Source organism: Leuresthes tenuis, unplaced genomic scaffold (genome assembly GCF_036924035.1).
Source record: "Leuresthes tenuis unplaced genomic scaffold, fLeuTen1.0.hap1 SCAF_6, whole genome shotgun sequence".
In the NCBI taxonomy this organism is placed as follows: domain Eukaryota; kingdom Metazoa; phylum Chordata; class Actinopteri; order Atheriniformes; family Atherinopsidae; genus Leuresthes; species Leuresthes tenuis.
This window is the reverse complement of record NW_027325360.1, coordinates 9,145,892-9,164,325: the sequence shown is the minus strand read 5'-3', so window position 1 is coordinate 9,164,325 and position 18,434 is coordinate 9,145,892. Positions and strand designations below refer to the sequence as shown.

The following is an 18,434-nucleotide window of genomic DNA, read 5'->3' as shown; positions in this document are numbered from 1 at the left end:
AGTGGCTGTGAAGGCATGCGCTCTGTGGAAAACAGTGTGCATCAGAGCAGGATGTTTGTGATTTATTCCCTCCAAAATGTTTGTAAAAGCACTGTTCAGACTTTTCTTTCAGGTACGAACATTTTTTCACCCGTTTTGTTTTAAAAGATCCTTCCTTATGTGGCAGAGGAACACCTCTTTTAGGCTGATGAGTTCCCTTATCTGCACATCCTGTTCCTGACCTCTGCCCATCACCATTATAACTACTGACAAACATTAAAAACACGCCTCCTCTGTTGTACTTCTCCTAATTGTATTTCTGCGAATAGATTTACTTTAAGAAGGTTCAATTGACAGGATTAAGTTTGCAATTTGTCGGTTTTGCTGGAAAAATTCTTTCTCTGAGGAGAATATAAACACAGATCAAACTGGATTTGGTACACACAGTTTGTGGAGTGAAAAGCCTCACAGTGTGGACGTTTTGAGATTTTTTTTCCTCTCTTGGGAGAAAAATAGCCCTGAAAATGTTTTGTAATTCTATATAATTGAAAGCGCACATATATTTACATTATCCCTGCATCATATTGTCTTCTGTAAGTCAATTTATTCAAATTTTATTTCTGTCTGTTTATCCCATTCATGATTTTTGTGACTAAAATATGCCAATTTAGATATCCTTTGGAGGCCTGTTTCACACAGATTAAACCTCAAGAGGACTTGAAAATTCTTTATTACCCCCCAAAAAGTTTAGTTTAAAGCTTTAATCTTTAACACTTTCTTAGCAGTGATGTCCTAACAACACATTTTGACTTATTTTTGGCTGCCTCTTAATCCAGATCAAACGTTTTAAGGCGGTCAGCTCCACTAAAAACAGATCAAACTAAAGTCTGATGGACAGAAAAAAGAGAAAAAACATCCTTACACAATGTCATTGAGCTCCAACATGGTGTCGGGAGGAGGATTGATGAGGACGTAGGACAGCGTGTTCTGGTGGTCGTTCATCTCGTCTGTAAAATGAGGCAGACGAAACTTTCAGGGCGGCTCTGGAGCCCTCGCTCGTCCTCCTCCGTTACACAGTATATCAATCAGGAAATGAGGCCTCTCAACATTGAATATATGAAACTTCCTCGTTTTCAACCTCTCAGTCAGGACAAAGGCAAAGTTAGTAACTCGCGCTCAGGAAACGACCAAGAGGTACAAAAACGCTTGTTACAACTGTTAAAAATGTAACCAAAAAGGGTTTAAATGTTGGATTTCATCCCATTAGTATTTTTACTACAGTTCAACTGATGTTTTCATGTTGTTAAAATACATACTGAGCTACATGGCTAAAAACCAAATCTCTATGATGATGGAGACGCTGTTTATGGTGACTTTGTCTGTTTGTTTATGGTGAAAAAAAACCTTTATCAGTTTATCATGGTTTGGGGCCATTTTCTTAATGTGGGCCAGGGTGGTTTGCCACTGATAGGACAAGATGATTTAGTGAAACCACTAAATTCCAAACAACATTAATGACTTGAATCTGATAAGAAACAGAGTCCTGCAGCAAGAAATGAACCCTTTAAAACATCGTTCAACCAGAGGCTGATTAATAAACAGTAAAGTTAATGTTTTGGATTGGCAAAGTCAAAGTCCTGACCTTAACTCAACAGAGATGAAGTTAAGTGAGCCTTTACTGTGAGGCAGCCGCCCCAACACTATCTGCTATGAATCTGTTCTGTTAATTCATAAAAAACGATGCTCAGCACTGATCAGCAGTTACATCTAGTTGCAGTTACATACTTGTCACAGTACTCATGAACAGCTGTAACAAACGTCTGTTATTTCTTTGGCTATCTTATTAAGGAAAATGATATTTAATTTCGTTATAAATCGATAAGAGGACACTGGCTTTAACCTTCATTTCCCAGAAGCATCATTACTCTGTGTATGTCTGTGTGTGTGTGAGTGCATCAGTATGTGTGCTGAGTGCTCTCTGACAGTGGCTCCTACTTGTGTTCATGTGATAAACGGAGGAAGGGAAAGGAGGGCACGTGTGTCTCCATGACAACCCACCTGCTTGTGGCCCTTTACAAAGTCAGGCGGGGTGGAAGAGAGAGAAGGGCTGACCGTTACTCACAGGGCACTTTGTGGAACAAAGGGAGGCCCACATGCTGCCTGCTGACCCAAACAGCTCCCCCATGCGCAGCTTCAGAATGGAGCCACATGCAGACAGCGTCCGCGGCTACGCCACAAATACCCCTCCACCACATTCCTTGTTACGTCCTGCGCATTCCACACTGGACCAGCAGGCTGGTAAAGGCTGCAAGTTGCCATGCCAACGGACGACACTCAGCCCCACCACAAACCCGCCCCCAGAGGTGACATGTGACACAGACACACAGGGCATGCTCCAGCATCCGTCACACTGGACCAAACGCAGAGCGACCCGAAACAAACTGAGAGTGAAGCAGAACACATTGGGAGTGTGAGAGTGGAAGAAGTCAACCTGCTGCTGGCTCTTCAGCTCTAAGCTGGATCTACCCAGGGAAATTAAAGTCTGTTTTCCAGCAATCTGCACTTTACTACAGAACACTCGCTGTAATGAATGTGAATCATACCATGGCCACAGCGTTTTTTTTGTTGGCAAAATGTTGTGCTTTAACTCAAATTTGTAAACGTTGTCATGTTGTTCCTGAGCCTGTGCAGTGAATTTGGCTTTAAAGAGATCTGAATCTTTTAATGACATTATGTAGCTGAGATGACACAGTAATGACGGCTGTAAAAACCTTTACTTCTGGTTCATGCTCCACGTTTATCTTTACCCAATCATGTTACTGACATAGTTATGCGACTATTGTAATCCTACATAGCTATTCTGATAACTAACTAACTGGCAGTTTGTAGTAATGTGTAACTACCACCACAAGATGGCGGTAACGCACAGAGCTGCTTGCCAGCTGCCATGAAAACAACAACAACACTGCCAAAGCCTGGTATAACATATCTGTGAGCTTCAATGCTGAAGGTGCTCCAACATGCAAAGCAAAAAACTGCAGCCGTCAAACACTTCTGTGTGGAACAAATGAAAATCCTGTTCAGCACAAACTCTTTCTCCAACTCTCAAGAGAGCACATACAATGGATGTTTGGCTGCATTTTAATTAAAGATTGAAGTGATCAGGTTTGATTTGAAATGAAGTTTGGAGAAGTACAGAGCGACCAACCAACGGGAGCACTTCTGGTAAACAGACCAAACCAACTACAGGTTGAACTCTGCCTGTTTTTGTAGCATAAAGGTACGTGACCATGGTATACAGACATTATGCATAGAGCGCCTCGGACGCACACTACTCAGCTACATGAAAAGGTAAACGTTTGCGCTTCACGTCTAACCTTCCATCCACAGACATAATGCACTCCACTCCACTCTTTAAGCCATACTCTGATGCCCTGCAGGACTCTAGTCATTTGGGACGTCACCTCACGGGAACACAATGCAGCAAAGACCAGTTAGACAGAGAGAGGAGTGAGATAGTGAGAGGTCGGCTGTTTATCTACCGCTCACTCTGGCAGCAAACACAAACACACACACGCACACACACACACATACACACTCACGCTCATGCAGTAAAGTTGCAGTACTGTGATTAACCAGCTAACCTGACGGCCTGGTCCCCTCTGTATACGGGTGCTCTGAAATGTCCTGCAACTCTAAGCAATGGCATCCACTGTTAACTTTAATGTGCTCATTTATCATTAATTTACATTGTGTATCAACTAAAACAGATTATGCAAAGATTAAACAAAGACAGACATCTGCTACAGATAAGCATTATTGTTTGGTGATCTTCACTGGATGCTGGCGAAAGGACAAATTCCTTTCTCCATAAGAAAGATGGATGGACGTTACCACTCACATGTTGTTAAGGAGTTATAAACGGCACACAAATTACCTTGCAAATATCCTAGATTTACCCGATTCATGACATCGCTCGCAGTGAGATTAGAAACATCCTCTACAAGCCAAAAGGAGGGAAAACAGGGGTCAGAGAAAGAAGGAGAAAAACAAATGAAAAGATCAGGCAGTGAAACACAGTTGCAGATTCAAAATGAGCCAGAAAGTGTGAGAGCAGTGCAGGAAGCCATGCATGAGTACAGAATCAATTCCAGATAATTGATGTGTTGCATGTTATGTGTCTGCTGGATTAATCCTCACCGACAGCGACGGTACCTAATGAGATATTGAGCTTTAGGAGCACCTAAAGCTCAGATGTGATAGATTCAGCAAAATTCAGCACATCTGGAATGGGATTCTGCTTTTGTTTTGATGGATGAAGTGAAGAGGAGACAGAAAAAATACAGAGGTGATCAGATAAGAATACAGGCAACTGATCAAGTCTTCATGCACGACATGTTGACGTGTTGGTGTGATCATGACTGTGTGGGTTGGTTGGTTGGTTGTGTATGTGTGTATGTTTGTACTGTGCACCATAGCAAATGGAAGAAAAGTTTGATGAGACTGATCTGATATTCTGAGGGAAAATGAAGACGCAGAGGGATGGTAATGATATCTATGGAGATAAAATGACGAGTGATTGTAGTTTTAACACAGAGCTGCTCAAAGGGCTGAAACAATTGAACTGGTTGAGTAAAACCTCAGTGAGCAAAATGAAATGATCACCTGAAATCTGAGCCTAAAGAGTGTCTCAGCTTTTGTCATTTAAAGGTGCAATATGTGAGATTGAATTTCGAATAGTGGAGCGCGTCGTCACGCTTCCCCTAACGACGCTCTCGCAGGGTTCCAGGTTGACGTCGCTGAACCTTAACTGGCGCAGGACGAGTGAAGCGTTGTTTACGTTCAATAGAGGAAAAACTGAATTCAGGCTGACAGTTTTATTTACAAGGTTAAACAGTCTCTGTATCTGTATCGATCGTGCAGCACCTGCACACACACACACACACACACACACACACACACACACACACACACACACACACACACACACACACACACACACACACACAGCGCTGTCCATAAATGATGTTATATGGTCCTTAAGAACTGTTGATGTAGCATACTCATTTTATGATTTAATACAGTAAATATCTTACATATTGCACCTTTAAGTTAGGAGCTAATGCAATGCTCTGAGTAACTTTTACCATTAAATGCTATTTATTACAGCTAATAGGGACAGTTAAGCGATGCAATTTAAGAAAAAACTAAACTTCATGCAGAAAAAAAAAAAAAAAATGTAATTAAGCAACAACCAACTATCCCATCTGCTACCTGTGCCCCTTTGGTATATAAATCCCCTGCTTTGAAATGTATCCTTTTATAATTCCAGTGAAAAATAGGGATTTGTTGGCAATAGCCATGATCAGTCCTTAAACTACAAGGAGCACTTGTTGTTTGGTGATCTTTAACTGAGAATTCTTCTCACATAATTCACAAAGTTCATACAAGGTTCGCCACAGTCTTGGACAGGCAGTCCTAAACTGCCACACTCCTACATATCCTGCTGGAAAATTATATCTGCTGTGTTAACAATTTTCTTACAGAACGTTGTTCACACATCAAAGCAGCAGGTTTCCATGCTGCAGTTCTTCTGAGAAGTTTTCGAAAAAGAAGTGTAATCAGTGGCCTGAAATGCACCTCACCGCACTGTGGAGTGCTAACAAAGCTGGAATCCTGGAGAAAAGTAGAATCTGATAACTAATTTACAACTGTCTTTTTACACTTGTGTTATTTTTGCCCATTAGAGCAACAACACCTGCAATCAGAAGAGATCACGTGGGAGAAACATCTGTCTAACCACGGAAAAGTTCATTTGGAAAGAAAAAGAGCAAATTAACTGACTATCCACTGCATGTGCTACTGCAGGTATAACTGCGTCTTGATCTGCGTAAAGTTTGCTCCCCTCTGATTCTAAAGCTTCACTCACAGAGTCTTAAGTCAACCAGTTTCATTATTTCTTTAATGCAATATTGCAGAACTGAGACTCACCGTATCCCACAGTGGGCAAGCCCAGGTGCTTCATGCGATTCTTGACGAGCTCGGACAGCTCCTGCCGCTCAGAGCGCCGATACAAATTGAGTCTCTGCTGAGAGATGCGCTCTGCCCTGCTCGCCGGTTTGGCACTCTTCCTGCTCAGCCGCCGCGCCCACTGCATGCTCTTCTTCCTCAGCAGAGGGTGCTCAGACTGGTCGCTCGTGGTGGAATTTCGGTGGGCCGTCTTCTCCTTCCAGGACTCCCCGCGCTCGCGGTGCTCCTCGCCCTGCTCCATGTTGACGGACACCTGAGACTATGAGAGGAGGGAGGAAATGTGAACACGAATCCCGAGAAGAAACACTGAAAGCATCTTTCCATTTTTCATCTTTGCCCTTGTCAAGCCACAGGTGACAGCAAACTGAAGCACATCTGGGTCTTATCTGTGCATTACTGAACCTGCCCTTAAATAAGTGAACAGATAGACAAGCGAAGAGAAGAGGATGCAATAAAAGATAGGGGCATCCAAAGCAAACTAAATGATTTACAGCCTCAAATTCAACACCTAAATTGGAAAAAAATTTGTATTTACTGTTCAAAGCAGGAACTTAACACCAGACAGCAACTGTTCACTGGTATTTGATGGCTGGGGAGTTTATCAATTACTGATTCATCTGCAGTTAGACTATTTGTTAAAAATTAGAAAGACATTTGTCAAAGTAAATGAGGATTGTTTGAGCCAAAACACTAATCGACAAATGCAATAGCCTATGAAGTGAACAAAAAACAATTCAAACAAAGGGCAGCCATTGAAGGAGAGGACTAATGAAAGTGGAAAGAATGAAAGCAAGGATGGACATCATGGAGGCTTTGAGCAAGAACGTCAGTATATATCAAAGAAAACACTAAAAGGGGAGATAAATAAAGAGGAAAAGCAAAACCAAAGCCTATCTGATGTCAGCGATCAGACATTAAGCATCTCATCAAACTTACCTCTGACGTTGAGAACATGTGTGACTCGGTGCGGTAGATCCCGATGGGGATCTCAGCGCTGGAGGAGCAAAATTTCTGGAAGAGTCTGCCGTAAGTTCTGATCCACAGATCCTCCTCTGTGATCTTCATCTGAGAAGAGTGACTGATGGTCAGATTGCAGCACAGCAGGCACACGTATTTACTAAAACTCAGAGGCGTTGCTACTTACAGCACACAGGTAGCCAGAGCCAGGTGTGGTGTCCAGACCAAGAAGAAGCCGTGCAATAGCGATCATGTAGTCCTTAACGAACGACTGTCAAAAGAGACACAGGCTGCGGTAAAAACGGGCCCATAAAGTACAGATACGACTGCCATTAACTATTCAGAGACTGATGAGATCACTGACACACATGCACGTGTCTTCAATGATACTTAATGAGCCCCAAAAGGGGAAATTATTTCTGCAGCATAAAGAATAAAAACAGTTGGCAATAATTGCGACAATAACTAATGAAAACTGCAGAATAGTAATGAGGCTACATTGTTCTAACGTCAATATTTAAGCAGAACCTTGCCATAATGAACCAAACTTTAACCCCAGAAGTGTGCTATCCTACCTGGTAAAGCAGTGTATCGAGCATGCTGATACTGAAAACTCTGCCTGCAGCGAACGGCAGCCGGAACATGAAGGCCAGGTTGGAGCCCTTATCACGCTCTATCTGAAAAAAGCGACCACAAAAAAAACACATTTGAGAAACAGAACAACTCACTTTGCTCTGAGTATACACCAAACTGCTCTTCTTATGCATTTGTTCTGCATCTATAGTGTGTAGAAATGAAAAACAAACTCACAAGCTGGTAGAAAAAACACTTTTAAAAAGCAAGAGAAGAAAAAATGTCCATCTTGTAACTCTATTGCCATAATTCAAGCCCAGATATTAATGACAAGCTTTGTTTGTAAAGGTTTAGCTCACCACAGTACATCAGCGAATTAAATAAGTAGGTAATAGATAATAATAACAGGAAGGGAAAGTAGGTAATAGATAATAATAACAGGAAGGGAAAGTAACGTCTTAAAGCACTCACCTTCTCCAGCTTGGACAGAGCGAGTGAGTAGCAGTCCTTTGCTCTGAACTGCATGAACCTCATGTTGGACGGGTGTGTGAGCTCTGTGATGATGCTGAGACTGGGGAACAACCTGAGTAAGGGTGAGATAAAAGAAAGAGGGGATTTTACTCAACGCTTTGTGCATGGAAGAAGACCAGAGGCGCTGGTGATAAAGGATTTTAATTGTGGATGCGAGATAAAAGAGCAGTTTCAGAGCTCTGGTGAGCTGAACTCACTCTCTGTACTGTTAAACTCCAAAAACTAACACTTAGCACCTTAGTGAGAGCAGATGCTCATAATGTGAATGTGGTGCACCCTCGTCCCGAAACATAAAGGTCTCATAAAGGATAAACGGCTGACGGTAGCTAAGACGGTTGAGTTTCTACACAGAGAAGCACTCCATCTGTTACCTGAACATGGTCTGGACGTTGACGATGGTCTTGGCGTCTGCCATGTAGTCTTCCTCAGCACTCATGGTGCTCTCCTTGTCCACAACCACCAAGTTGTCGGCGTAGATTATGCCACACTGGAGCAGGTTGTCCAAGCTGGTGCATTCAGAAAACAGCGTTTGTTACATCTCAACTTGTCAGAATATACAGAAAGTATCCAATATGCTCAGTTACTTTATCTTTTAGGTACTGCTAACCCTTTTTTTCTTTTAAGTGGACATCTCATGAAATACCTTTAAATGCAAACCACACTAGTTAGGTCAGCCTGACTGGATACTTCCCCACTTAATCTGAACTGTTACTGTCACTATTTTTTCCCACAAATGCTAACAAAAACAAAACCGTCCTTTTATGACACTGTTTCGCCCTTAGTTACAACTTATGTTGCAACTTTGCAAAGCTTCAGGGACATCCTGTTTACAGAGTTCATGTCTTTTTTTGGACTACCAGCCATGTTACACCTGATGGGACACGCTTGTGGAATCACTGGGCTCAAACTATCGAGCTTACTCTTCACGCTGTATGATTCTGAATATCGCTGCAAAACTTCTCCACAAAGTACCCAGCGATAAAACTCCCACGTGAATTCATGAGAAAATTGTTTGTTTGATCCTATTTAAATTAACCAGACTCTACGGTTTCATTAATGTTTCAGGGATGGATTTGTCTTCATCGGTGGGGGTTACACCTCATCATCATCATCTACTGTGTAATTATATGAGAGTTATACAACAGCTGTGCCTCTGGGGACTGTTAAAAAGAAAAAAAAGAAAAAAATACAAACATTAAAAATAAAAATAAGAACACTTACTTATCGATAGTTCCAGCCATGAAGTAAACCATTGGAAAGCAGCAAATGGCCTCTAAGAAGTGGTTGTCTGGTCTGCAGAGAACAGGAAACAGGATCCAACACTAATTATCTCGGCATACCCCGGTGGCAGATTATCACGCGGTTTGAGTAATTTCCTGAAATCTGCTTGCTGATGAAGTCTGGGGACATTTACTTAAATTTCTTCTGGAACAAGAGGGAAATCAATACTTAATTCTGCAAAGCAATGGGAGGTTTTACAAACACAGGTTGCTATGGAGACATCTCATTTTTTTTGTTTATTTGTTTGTTTTTTAAGACTGAGCTTACCTTGCTCTTTTTTTTGTGTAGTTTATGTTTTAGCACTAATTTAACCAAAGTTAATGAAACCCACAGTGAGTTAGAGCAGACAGATACTGCAACACACACACACACACACACACACACACACAAACACACACGTTTTTATGTCCAAACAAACAAACAGGCTTGGATGAATAATAAGAGGAGGATTCCTTATTATTTTAAACCACAGTCCCAGCTGGTGCAACAGGTTCTCTACTGATTTGAATGTTTTAAATTGCACATACGCTACATGAAACAATCACATTTTCTCAAAATATCAAGCCCACATGTAGCTGTTAATCAATAACAAAACATGACAATGAAATACTACAACACGAGCACACATCCATTTCTTTACATTCTTTCTGAATTTGACTTGTCGGAGAAGCTTGTTCTTATAAATGATGCTTTTTCCCTTCGTCCTTTTATCTACTGTTGGGGCAGGAAAAGTATTCTAACCAGCACATACTTCAGGAAAAATCTCCTGCAGGCATTTCTGGCTCTCTGAAAATGTTCTCCTTAGAAAATATCTAATAAACGTACTCACTGGGATATCTTTGTCAACACTACATAGCAGCACACACTGAAGCCCCTTTCTGCCAATATTCCAGTTGCATCATATGTTTATTGTGTTATATGTATATGATACAGCATTGATAGCTTTTTCCCCCTACTCCTAAAAACATGCAAAAGCATTGCAAATTCCTAATCATATTAAGAACTAATGAGTAAAAACCAGTTTGGACCAGGGGTTGAACAGTCTTACGGGTTGTCCAGCAGCAGCACTATGGGGTTCAGCTCCTTCCTGGGCCGATAATAAGCCCGAAGAGGAACAATAAAGTTGTAGAGACCATTTCCCGCAGTCTCTGCAGACACTATAATCAGCTTATTCTTGAAGCCATACGCCTTGGCATCCTCAAAGCTGTTATGTGTGCATCCCTGGATGGAGACAGAGTTCAGAAGGAAGTCAGTTTGGCTCTGAGATGCGGTAAAGGAAAAACAGCTAACGCGTGTATGCAAATTTTGCCCAACCACCTAAGAGTGTGAACTGACCTTATCAAGGCGAAGGCAGCAGAATGGAGCCTTCTGTGGCAGGAGGTGGCACAAAGTTGGAGAGCTGCCAATGTAGGGTGAGTTCGGAGGGTAGCCCTTAACAAAACTAGTGGATAACAAACAAGAAATTTAGTGGAGCCAAAGAACTTGACGTGAAAAAGTGAAAACTTACAGTAAAAAGTAAGAATCAAATGAGCTTTGCCTTAACTATCAGATTCCCAACAGTCATGGTGATCACTAGAAGTGGATGACTTGGCCTAAAGATCATACTGTGATTGATTGTCCCAACAGACTTAGCGGAACTCACGTGATCACATGATTATTTGCCAACAGCTGCCTGGATGTAAAGCCCGTCAGAGCTCATAAATCTTTTAATTGATTTTATGATTAAAGCTCTGACACTCTATTCAAGATGTTGGTCTACTCGCTGTCATTTTTCATCCACCAAAAGAGTAAGAAAATTCAAACTGAGCTGATACTTATTTATTTATGCTTCCACTGAACAGCAGATGCTAAACTAAGGTTGTCCACAGAATAACATCATCAAATCGCCCATCCTGACCATCTTTCCAGTCAGCTGCTTTCCTCTCCACAGTCGCTTCTGTAGTTTCTCAGGAAATGTGACACTCGAAACTGCCGTGAGTTTTATTTGAGCATTTACGTAAAGCATGAACAAATCGCGGCTTCTACACTGAAAAGATCTGTCAGTATAACCAAATCCCTCCTCTTCACTTTCATCATTACTTAACTGTATTGACTATCGCACTGAATATCTGCAAATTCAATAATGTTACTGGTTTTCAGCTCATTATTAAATTCTACTGCAGCTCTGCTCATATTAATGATGCTTGAAAGCCTGAAGAACTAATGGCATTAAGAAGTCTGTTGAGCTCTAATTGTGTGTTGTTTTGATTCGGTGTCCTTTGATTTCTGATGTGTCAGACACAATTACCCTAATCAGTTTCTCTTCGCCCTTTACTTTGCCAATAAGAAAATCTAACTCGTCTGCAATTACATCCAGTTTGAGATGTAGCTAACAACCACATGATGGCACTATGGCACCTTTGGTTTGATGTCACCCATACAGGAGTGTTGACTGCAGGGATCTTCGCAGGGACACCGAAGACAAGCCTCACTTAAAGGGGAATGCACGCCTCCCTGTCATTACGAACACATTCATCACTGCCACTTTGCACCTTACAGCATCGTGACGCATAGTTTACTTACTCTGACCCTACAGAGCCTTCCTCATCTGATTGGTTGGTCTCATCCTCTGATTGGTCGCTGAGGAGGTCGCAGGGCAGAATAGCAGTGGAGTCAGCGATTTCCAGGACGGGTGCGATGCTTGGCCTGCGGCTTCCAGCGCCGTTCTCTGTTGGTAAGGTCAGTTTGCCGCTTTCCTCGGGTGGATCTGGGTGCTGGAGATCTATGGCTACAGTGCCTGAAAATTAGATCAGGGTTTTTTTTTTTTGTTTTTTTTTTATGAGCTGCAGCTTTGCAGAAAGATCATATGCAGCACTTTTACTGCCATTTGCACATAAATGAAGTGGCGAGCCAATGACCACTTTTTACATTCTCAGGACCGTTTAACTTGGTCAGAATTTTAGCCTGTCAGGCCTTTTACTCTCTTGAACTTATCTGTTTCACCTTGAGGAGTAAATGTACTGCTTTTAATACGCAAACACGAGGAAAATTATTAGCAAGACAGATGAGCTGTTTACAATATGAGGCATGATAACAGCACAACGCATCTCTCAGATACATCAAATACATGCCAAGTGCAGTCCATATACCACCAGTTCTGCTATTATTTTAGATATGTAAAAATAAGAGACAAAAATGTCTGTGCAATGTCTGTGTAAAAGTATGTGTAAAGCAATAGTGCAATAAAACTGAGCCTTTATATTGTTTAGATGTACCATGCAGAAACTTACCATATGAGGTGGCCTGATCAACTTTCATGAGCAAAAAAAAAAAAAGTAAATTACAATAATATCAGCCAACGAATGGGAAAAAAGAGAAAATAATTCATGCATAACTGTCAGCGAAAAAGCATCACCAAGGCAGCCACCATTCAGAAATGTTCAGATCGCGATTCAAAACAAACAACCAAAGCATCCATTTTCTCCTCTTACATGGGAACCATGTCAGCGGCCAGATGCTGAGACTGGTCCTCAGACAAAAACAACCATCCGCTGTGTTCTCCTTTTTCCTTATATCAGACAAATCTTAAATAGTGAACATCATTTTTCTGCCTGGCTCCAAGTCTTACCCATGCTGGCGATGATGCTGTGCACAGGCAGCCTGGAGGGGGCGTCGTAGAGGCCGCTGACGGGCAGACCCTTGTTGTGCTTCTCCTCCTGCTTGAAGATGAAGGCCGAGTTCTCCTCCTTGGTGATGTTGATGTAATAGCAGGTGTCAGTGGCAGCCATGATGTGGCGAGGTCCGGGGTTCAGAAGGATGCTCTTATTATCCTCCCTCTTCACTCCGATCAAACACACGCCATACCTGCAAGGTAGTTCAAAATGGGCCTTAGCATGTTTTTTTTCTGTTCCCAAAGACATTACTAATTACTCTAATAGGATTCAAACTTATCACAGTGAGCCAAGATAAAGCTAAAGGAAGATTTTACTAACTTCTTGTGGGCATGGAAGGAGGCATAAGTGAAGCTTTTTCCATCGTACTCTCCGAAAAACTTGCTGTCACATAAACGGATGTGGTAGACCTCATTTCCTGAGCAGCGTCCATACATCCTCTGCCACTGCTCCGGTGACATCTGCCCCTCCCTGGAAGTATTATCCCAGTATTCTTCACTTGAATTACAGTGACATTACATGTCAGACTTCTACCAACAATTGTTGTTTTTAAAAAATGAATACAGTTGTTAATGCTTAAAATGCCTAAATATAACCACAGGGCCTCGTATTTCTCAGTTTTTATCTCAACTATGACTCAAGGGTAATCTTAACTCAACTTGAAATCAAGAGTATGGCTTTATTTGCCTCTCGGCAGTACTCATTTCCCCATAGACGGTAAAAATGTAACCTCTTTTCACCAAGTTCTCCCCAGTGTCATTAAATCTATTAACACCAAAGAAGACAACGGAGAAAGCTTTGCAGACAATGTATACAGACAGGTCATATAATACATAACTTTGATTCAATTTAATGATGTTTAAAATAACATCTGTCACTTTAATTTGTGTCACATTCACAGAGACAAGCCAATAAAAGTTCCCATAATAAACCTTAAAATAGACAGGTTGGATAACATTTTTATTTTTTATTTATCACTATCATTTTTTATTTTTTGCATTAATGTTTAGCTGTGTCAAACTGGGCAGATATTTTGTAAATGTAATGGTGTTGAATAAAGGAAGGAAAGCCTCGATTTTCCTTGAACCCTCATAGACAGTTAACATCAAGCTTCAACCTGCATGAAAAGTTAAAAAACACACTGAGGGAAATAGAATATTAGAACTTTTTATTATCTACACAGTCTACAATGACCAATGATCAATGTCAAACTGTGAAGATTGAAAATGAATTCAAATGTCTCTATATATCAAGTTACTATAAATATGAGTTAAATCCCACAAGAAGGAGCGAAGATGTGATTCACTGTAAAGAAACTCAACTGTCCTGCTACCGACTAGAAACCTATACAGCCTAATGAAGTTCTCAATGGTAACTAAAGGTCACTTGTCATTTAAAATATTTAAATATACTCCATATTTGTTTAGTTAATCGTGACATAATTGTGAACAAACTTGTTATCATTGTTCACTGATGAGTATTTCAGGTGATATCAAGCTAGTCTGCTAAAATATGATGATCAGGACAGAGTAGTTTGGAGCAATAATACAAACACATTGCACTATAAGAACATGCAATGTACTGACAGTGTAAATATTCTACACATATAGGAAATAGTGACGTGTACTTACTGTCCTCTGGAGGTGTGAACCAGGAGAGTGACTAAGGTGCTCGTGGCCGGACACACGCAGTTGAGTGCCAACATGGCATATTTGAACTCCTCTTCACATACCACATGATCTGTTGAAAGGGAGCAGCTGCAATGAGCCATCAGATTTAGGACATTTCTTAACAGAAATGGCAAACGACTGTGTTTCTGAGGGCATTTAGTCTTCTCGCACTAACCAGCAAACTTAACGTGAAACTTATTTTCTGGTTTGAGAATCTGGACGTAGAGAGGGCAGTTTGGTGCAAAGTCCTTTGCAGCCCATGCCCTCAAAATAGTTTGGTGATCCTGTGGGAAGAGAAATAGCTCTGTTTTATTTATCCAGTGATTAACTCATAAAAGCAACGTGAAATTTACAGACCTTAGAGTTTGTCTGAGAGACTCCTTATGAGCTCTGAAGGGACATTTCACTGCTAAAATGACTCTTGTCATCAGAGGGTTTTAATGTGTAAACACAGTCTGCCTCTGCTTTGACAAATTTCTGTTCATGTGACTCACAGCAGCGGTTCGGTCGACTTCATTCCTGCTGCTCAGGATGAAGCAGGCCTCAGCATCGTCCATCCTAAATGATTGAAAAATAGATTAATGATGGTCACAGGCTGTGAGGGGAAAATTCAGTCAATGTAACATTTATAATTTGAGTAGATGTGCGCAGGGTATGGATTGTTAAATGTCCCAAGATTACAAGGAAGGAAAGTTAACAGCCCCTATGATGGCACAGCTTGCTGCACACGAGTGGTAGAAATAGTTTCTTTAGTGTCAGATTGTGTGTGTGTGTGATATCAAAAATCAGTGCATGAAATTGCCATAACTAATTACCTGCACATCTTGGGAAGGGGATGGGCTCCTGAACAAATACATGAATCTGCCACTGAGAAGTAGCTTTACTCCATTTCAAGTATCAGATCATAAAGTAAGTTGCAAAACAACATCTGCCTTCGAGCAGAGAGATCAGCTGAAACAACCTTAAGAGTATCAGCGGCACTCAGCGTGCAGCAGTTATACTGAAACAGGGAGTATTGGCAGGTCACACCAGTTTCAGTGTGCTCAATCACAACTTCTATCCCTGTGAGCAGGTGATCAATGTAAAGTGAAATCCCATTACGCTGATGTGCAAACAGAGGGCAGCCAAGCGAACTGCCCCCCTTGTAATTGCACTTCAGCAGCTCTGCATTCCCGGTGGATGACTCTGAATATGAATTTATCTAAGATTCTTATCTAGAGCATAAAAAAAAGAACACATTGTAACACTCGACTGAAAAATGACGTGCATGATCTCTGCTTTCACGGATTACAAGCCATGCTTTCTCACTTGGCCCTCATCAGGTCCTGGTCTTTGAGGGCAGATCCTTGCAGGTAGATAACCCTCTGGGACCACAGGGGGATCTGGAGGATACGACGAACCTGGATGTCTATCTCTGTCGGACACAGGATCACAACGTAGTAGTCCTGGAACAGAAAAAATCTTTAACCTTCATGTATGTCATAAAGAATGAATGACGCGTGACCCTCAAAGTTACAACCTGTCTGAGACCACTTTAATTTAACAAAAAAAGATCATACAAAGCAGCACAGAAATCTCTCAAAGGAAACTAAAAACTTCAACTAAATATTTGTGATGGCATTCTTGGTAATATTAAACGTCTGTAGTTGAAGTGCCGTCGGTTTAAATTAGGTCTACAATCGGCTTAAAACCTTAAAATGTTTTTAGAAACTTTCTCCCACATGAGTACAGAAGAAAATACCTAAAAAAGTTAATCGCATTATAAGCCTATCCTGCGTGTGCTTCGGCTAATCTCTCCACTGCACCTGTAGTCTGGGATGAGCGTAGAACTCGTTGAGGAAATCCATCAGCAGGTCTATCTTTAGTGAGCTGACACACAACACCACGTGTTTCTCTGTCTGCGCCCGGTGGCGGCTGTAGTTTCCCCCCAACTTCTGGCTCTCCATCCACAGGTATGCTAGCTCTTCAAACTGACACAGTAACAACAACACCAGCGTGAAGTCCAAAGCAACAAAAAATAGATGCATAACAAAAAAAGGGGCATTTGTTGTCTGGATGCAGCTGGCGTGAAAATCGTGGCCGAGTTCTATTTCTCAGCCAGTTTGCACTGCAGGAACATTACATCCTTCGTGACATTTGAAGTGATGAGGATGTGACGTGTTCAGTCAGTCGTTGGACTTAGCATTAATGTGGCCTAAATTTTGAGTGACATTTGCAAACTTTATTGCAGCAAATACTCTCAGAGAAGCAAGCACCTTCTTAGATTTCAATTTGCTGTCAGCCAGCATCAGCTTCAAAAACCCTCTTCTTAATATTTGATGATAACCTCATCAAGGACAGCCATAGATGCAGAAAGTCAAAACCTTTCTAATTATGTAATCATTTTCTAAGACAGATCTAAGACATGGTACACGTGTTAAAGTGTAAAACTCCCCACTGCACTTTGGGAAGCTCTGGTTTGATTGATCATCTGGTCCATACCTGCAGTGGGAGGACTACCAAAGCAACACAGATGAGAATGACCACCAGCAACTGGGAGGGCCAGATCTGTGGCGTGACATCCCCGTAGCCCACAGTGGAGAAAGTAACGATGCAGAAATAAAATGAGTCAAACAAGGATAAGTGCTTCCCAGCTCTCTCCAGGTGCTGGATCCCACAAGCTCTGCAGAAAAAAAACGACAAATTACACACGTCAGACAGACGTCCTGTGGGTAAAGAAACTTGAACTCGAACACATACACATCTCACTGGGCAAGCTGCTTCAGGGTAACAAATTAGCTTTGTTGATAGCGAATATCAGAATTCAATTTGACCAAGATGAAAGGTCACCAAAGTCAATAGAGCGTGGGCTCCTGCTCAGTATCTCATTTAAAGTGACACCACTGATTGTTCCATCAGTTCCTTCTCACTGCCTGTGCTAATTCATTTGTGTTTTTCTCACTGATAGATTAAAGATCTAATAAAATCCTGAGGCACAGGGAATGAGGTTGTCTAACTAGACATTGTGAAGAGGAGGTGGTGATGTGTGGTGGTCCTCGTTCAATAAGTCTGCCAAAGAGCCTTGGCCAAAGAAGTGGAATCTTTGATTAAAAGAAACTGGTATAATCTAACCATATGATTTATTACAAATTGTAATTTATCATTTTATAGTGGAAATAAATACCACAAAAACAAGGAATAGGTGAACAATTGAATATCTATGTATGGAGTTGGATAATATATCGTTTCAACATCAACAGTGCAATGTGAGCATAATCGTTACACTGCAGGATGTTCAGTGTCAAGTTCATATAAGACAAATGATCTCAAACATGATTTGATTTTCAACTGGAAATATCTAAGAGGAGTCTAAACGACCATAATTTAGCAATGTATCTTTAAACTCTGCTTTCAAAACACTCTTTCTTGATGTACATACGGAAAACGGAAAAAAAACATCCAAAAAAAAAAATTAGGTTGCAAGAGACAGAGAGTGGAGAGTGAGCCAGTTTATAAATGCAATATAAGCAAAAGCAGATCCTTGTGCTAGATCCGGCTTATTTCTTAAACTGAGAAAGCTGAGACTGAAGAGGGGATGACTTCAATAGGAAAATTATCCTAAACATCTCTTAAAACACCTCATGTACCACCAAAAAGGGCACATGAAGAAGTTTTTGTCATGGTCCTCACAGCCACCCGACCTAAATATCACTGAAAATCTGTACAGATCTCCAAAGTACAGCGCATGTAAGGCTGCATGTAAGACTTTAGCAAGAAAAGAGGA

At 41.2% G+C, this 18,434-nt stretch overlaps 1 protein-coding gene across 12 annotated transcripts in view; it reads right to left on the bottom strand.

Moving 5' to 3' along the window:
- kcnt1b (potassium sodium-activated channel subfamily T member 1b) overlaps window positions 1–18,434 on the bottom strand; it is a 60,197-nt gene that overhangs the window by 4,097 nt on the left and 37,666 nt on the right. For 4 of the 12 annotated variants that reach the window (XM_072387445.1, XM_072387444.1, XM_072387448.1 and 1 more), the window contains 20 exons: window positions 17,153–17,333; window positions 16,477–16,641; window positions 15,980–16,116; window positions 15,166–15,229; window positions 14,847–14,955; window positions 14,633–14,741; window positions 13,323–13,499; window positions 12,959–13,194; window positions 11,914–12,127; window positions 10,687–10,792; window positions 10,400–10,572; window positions 9,292–9,363; window positions 8,442–8,576; window positions 8,011–8,122; window positions 7,542–7,643; window positions 7,154–7,237; window positions 6,946–7,074; window positions 5,971–6,268; window positions 3,917–3,979; window positions 902–986 (listed from right to left, as the gene is read on the bottom strand). In XM_072387445.1, the coding sequence (XP_072243546.1) occupies window positions 902–986; window positions 3,917–3,979; window positions 5,971–6,268; window positions 6,946–7,074; window positions 7,154–7,237; window positions 7,542–7,643; window positions 8,011–8,122; window positions 8,442–8,576; window positions 9,292–9,363; window positions 10,400–10,572; window positions 10,687–10,792; window positions 11,914–12,127; window positions 12,959–13,194; window positions 13,323–13,499; window positions 14,633–14,741; window positions 14,847–14,955; window positions 15,166–15,229; window positions 15,980–16,116; window positions 16,477–16,641; window positions 17,153–17,333 (2,751 nt within the window). The other 8 variants (XM_072387454.1, XM_072387447.1, XM_072387450.1 and 5 more) reach the window with 5 other exon arrangements.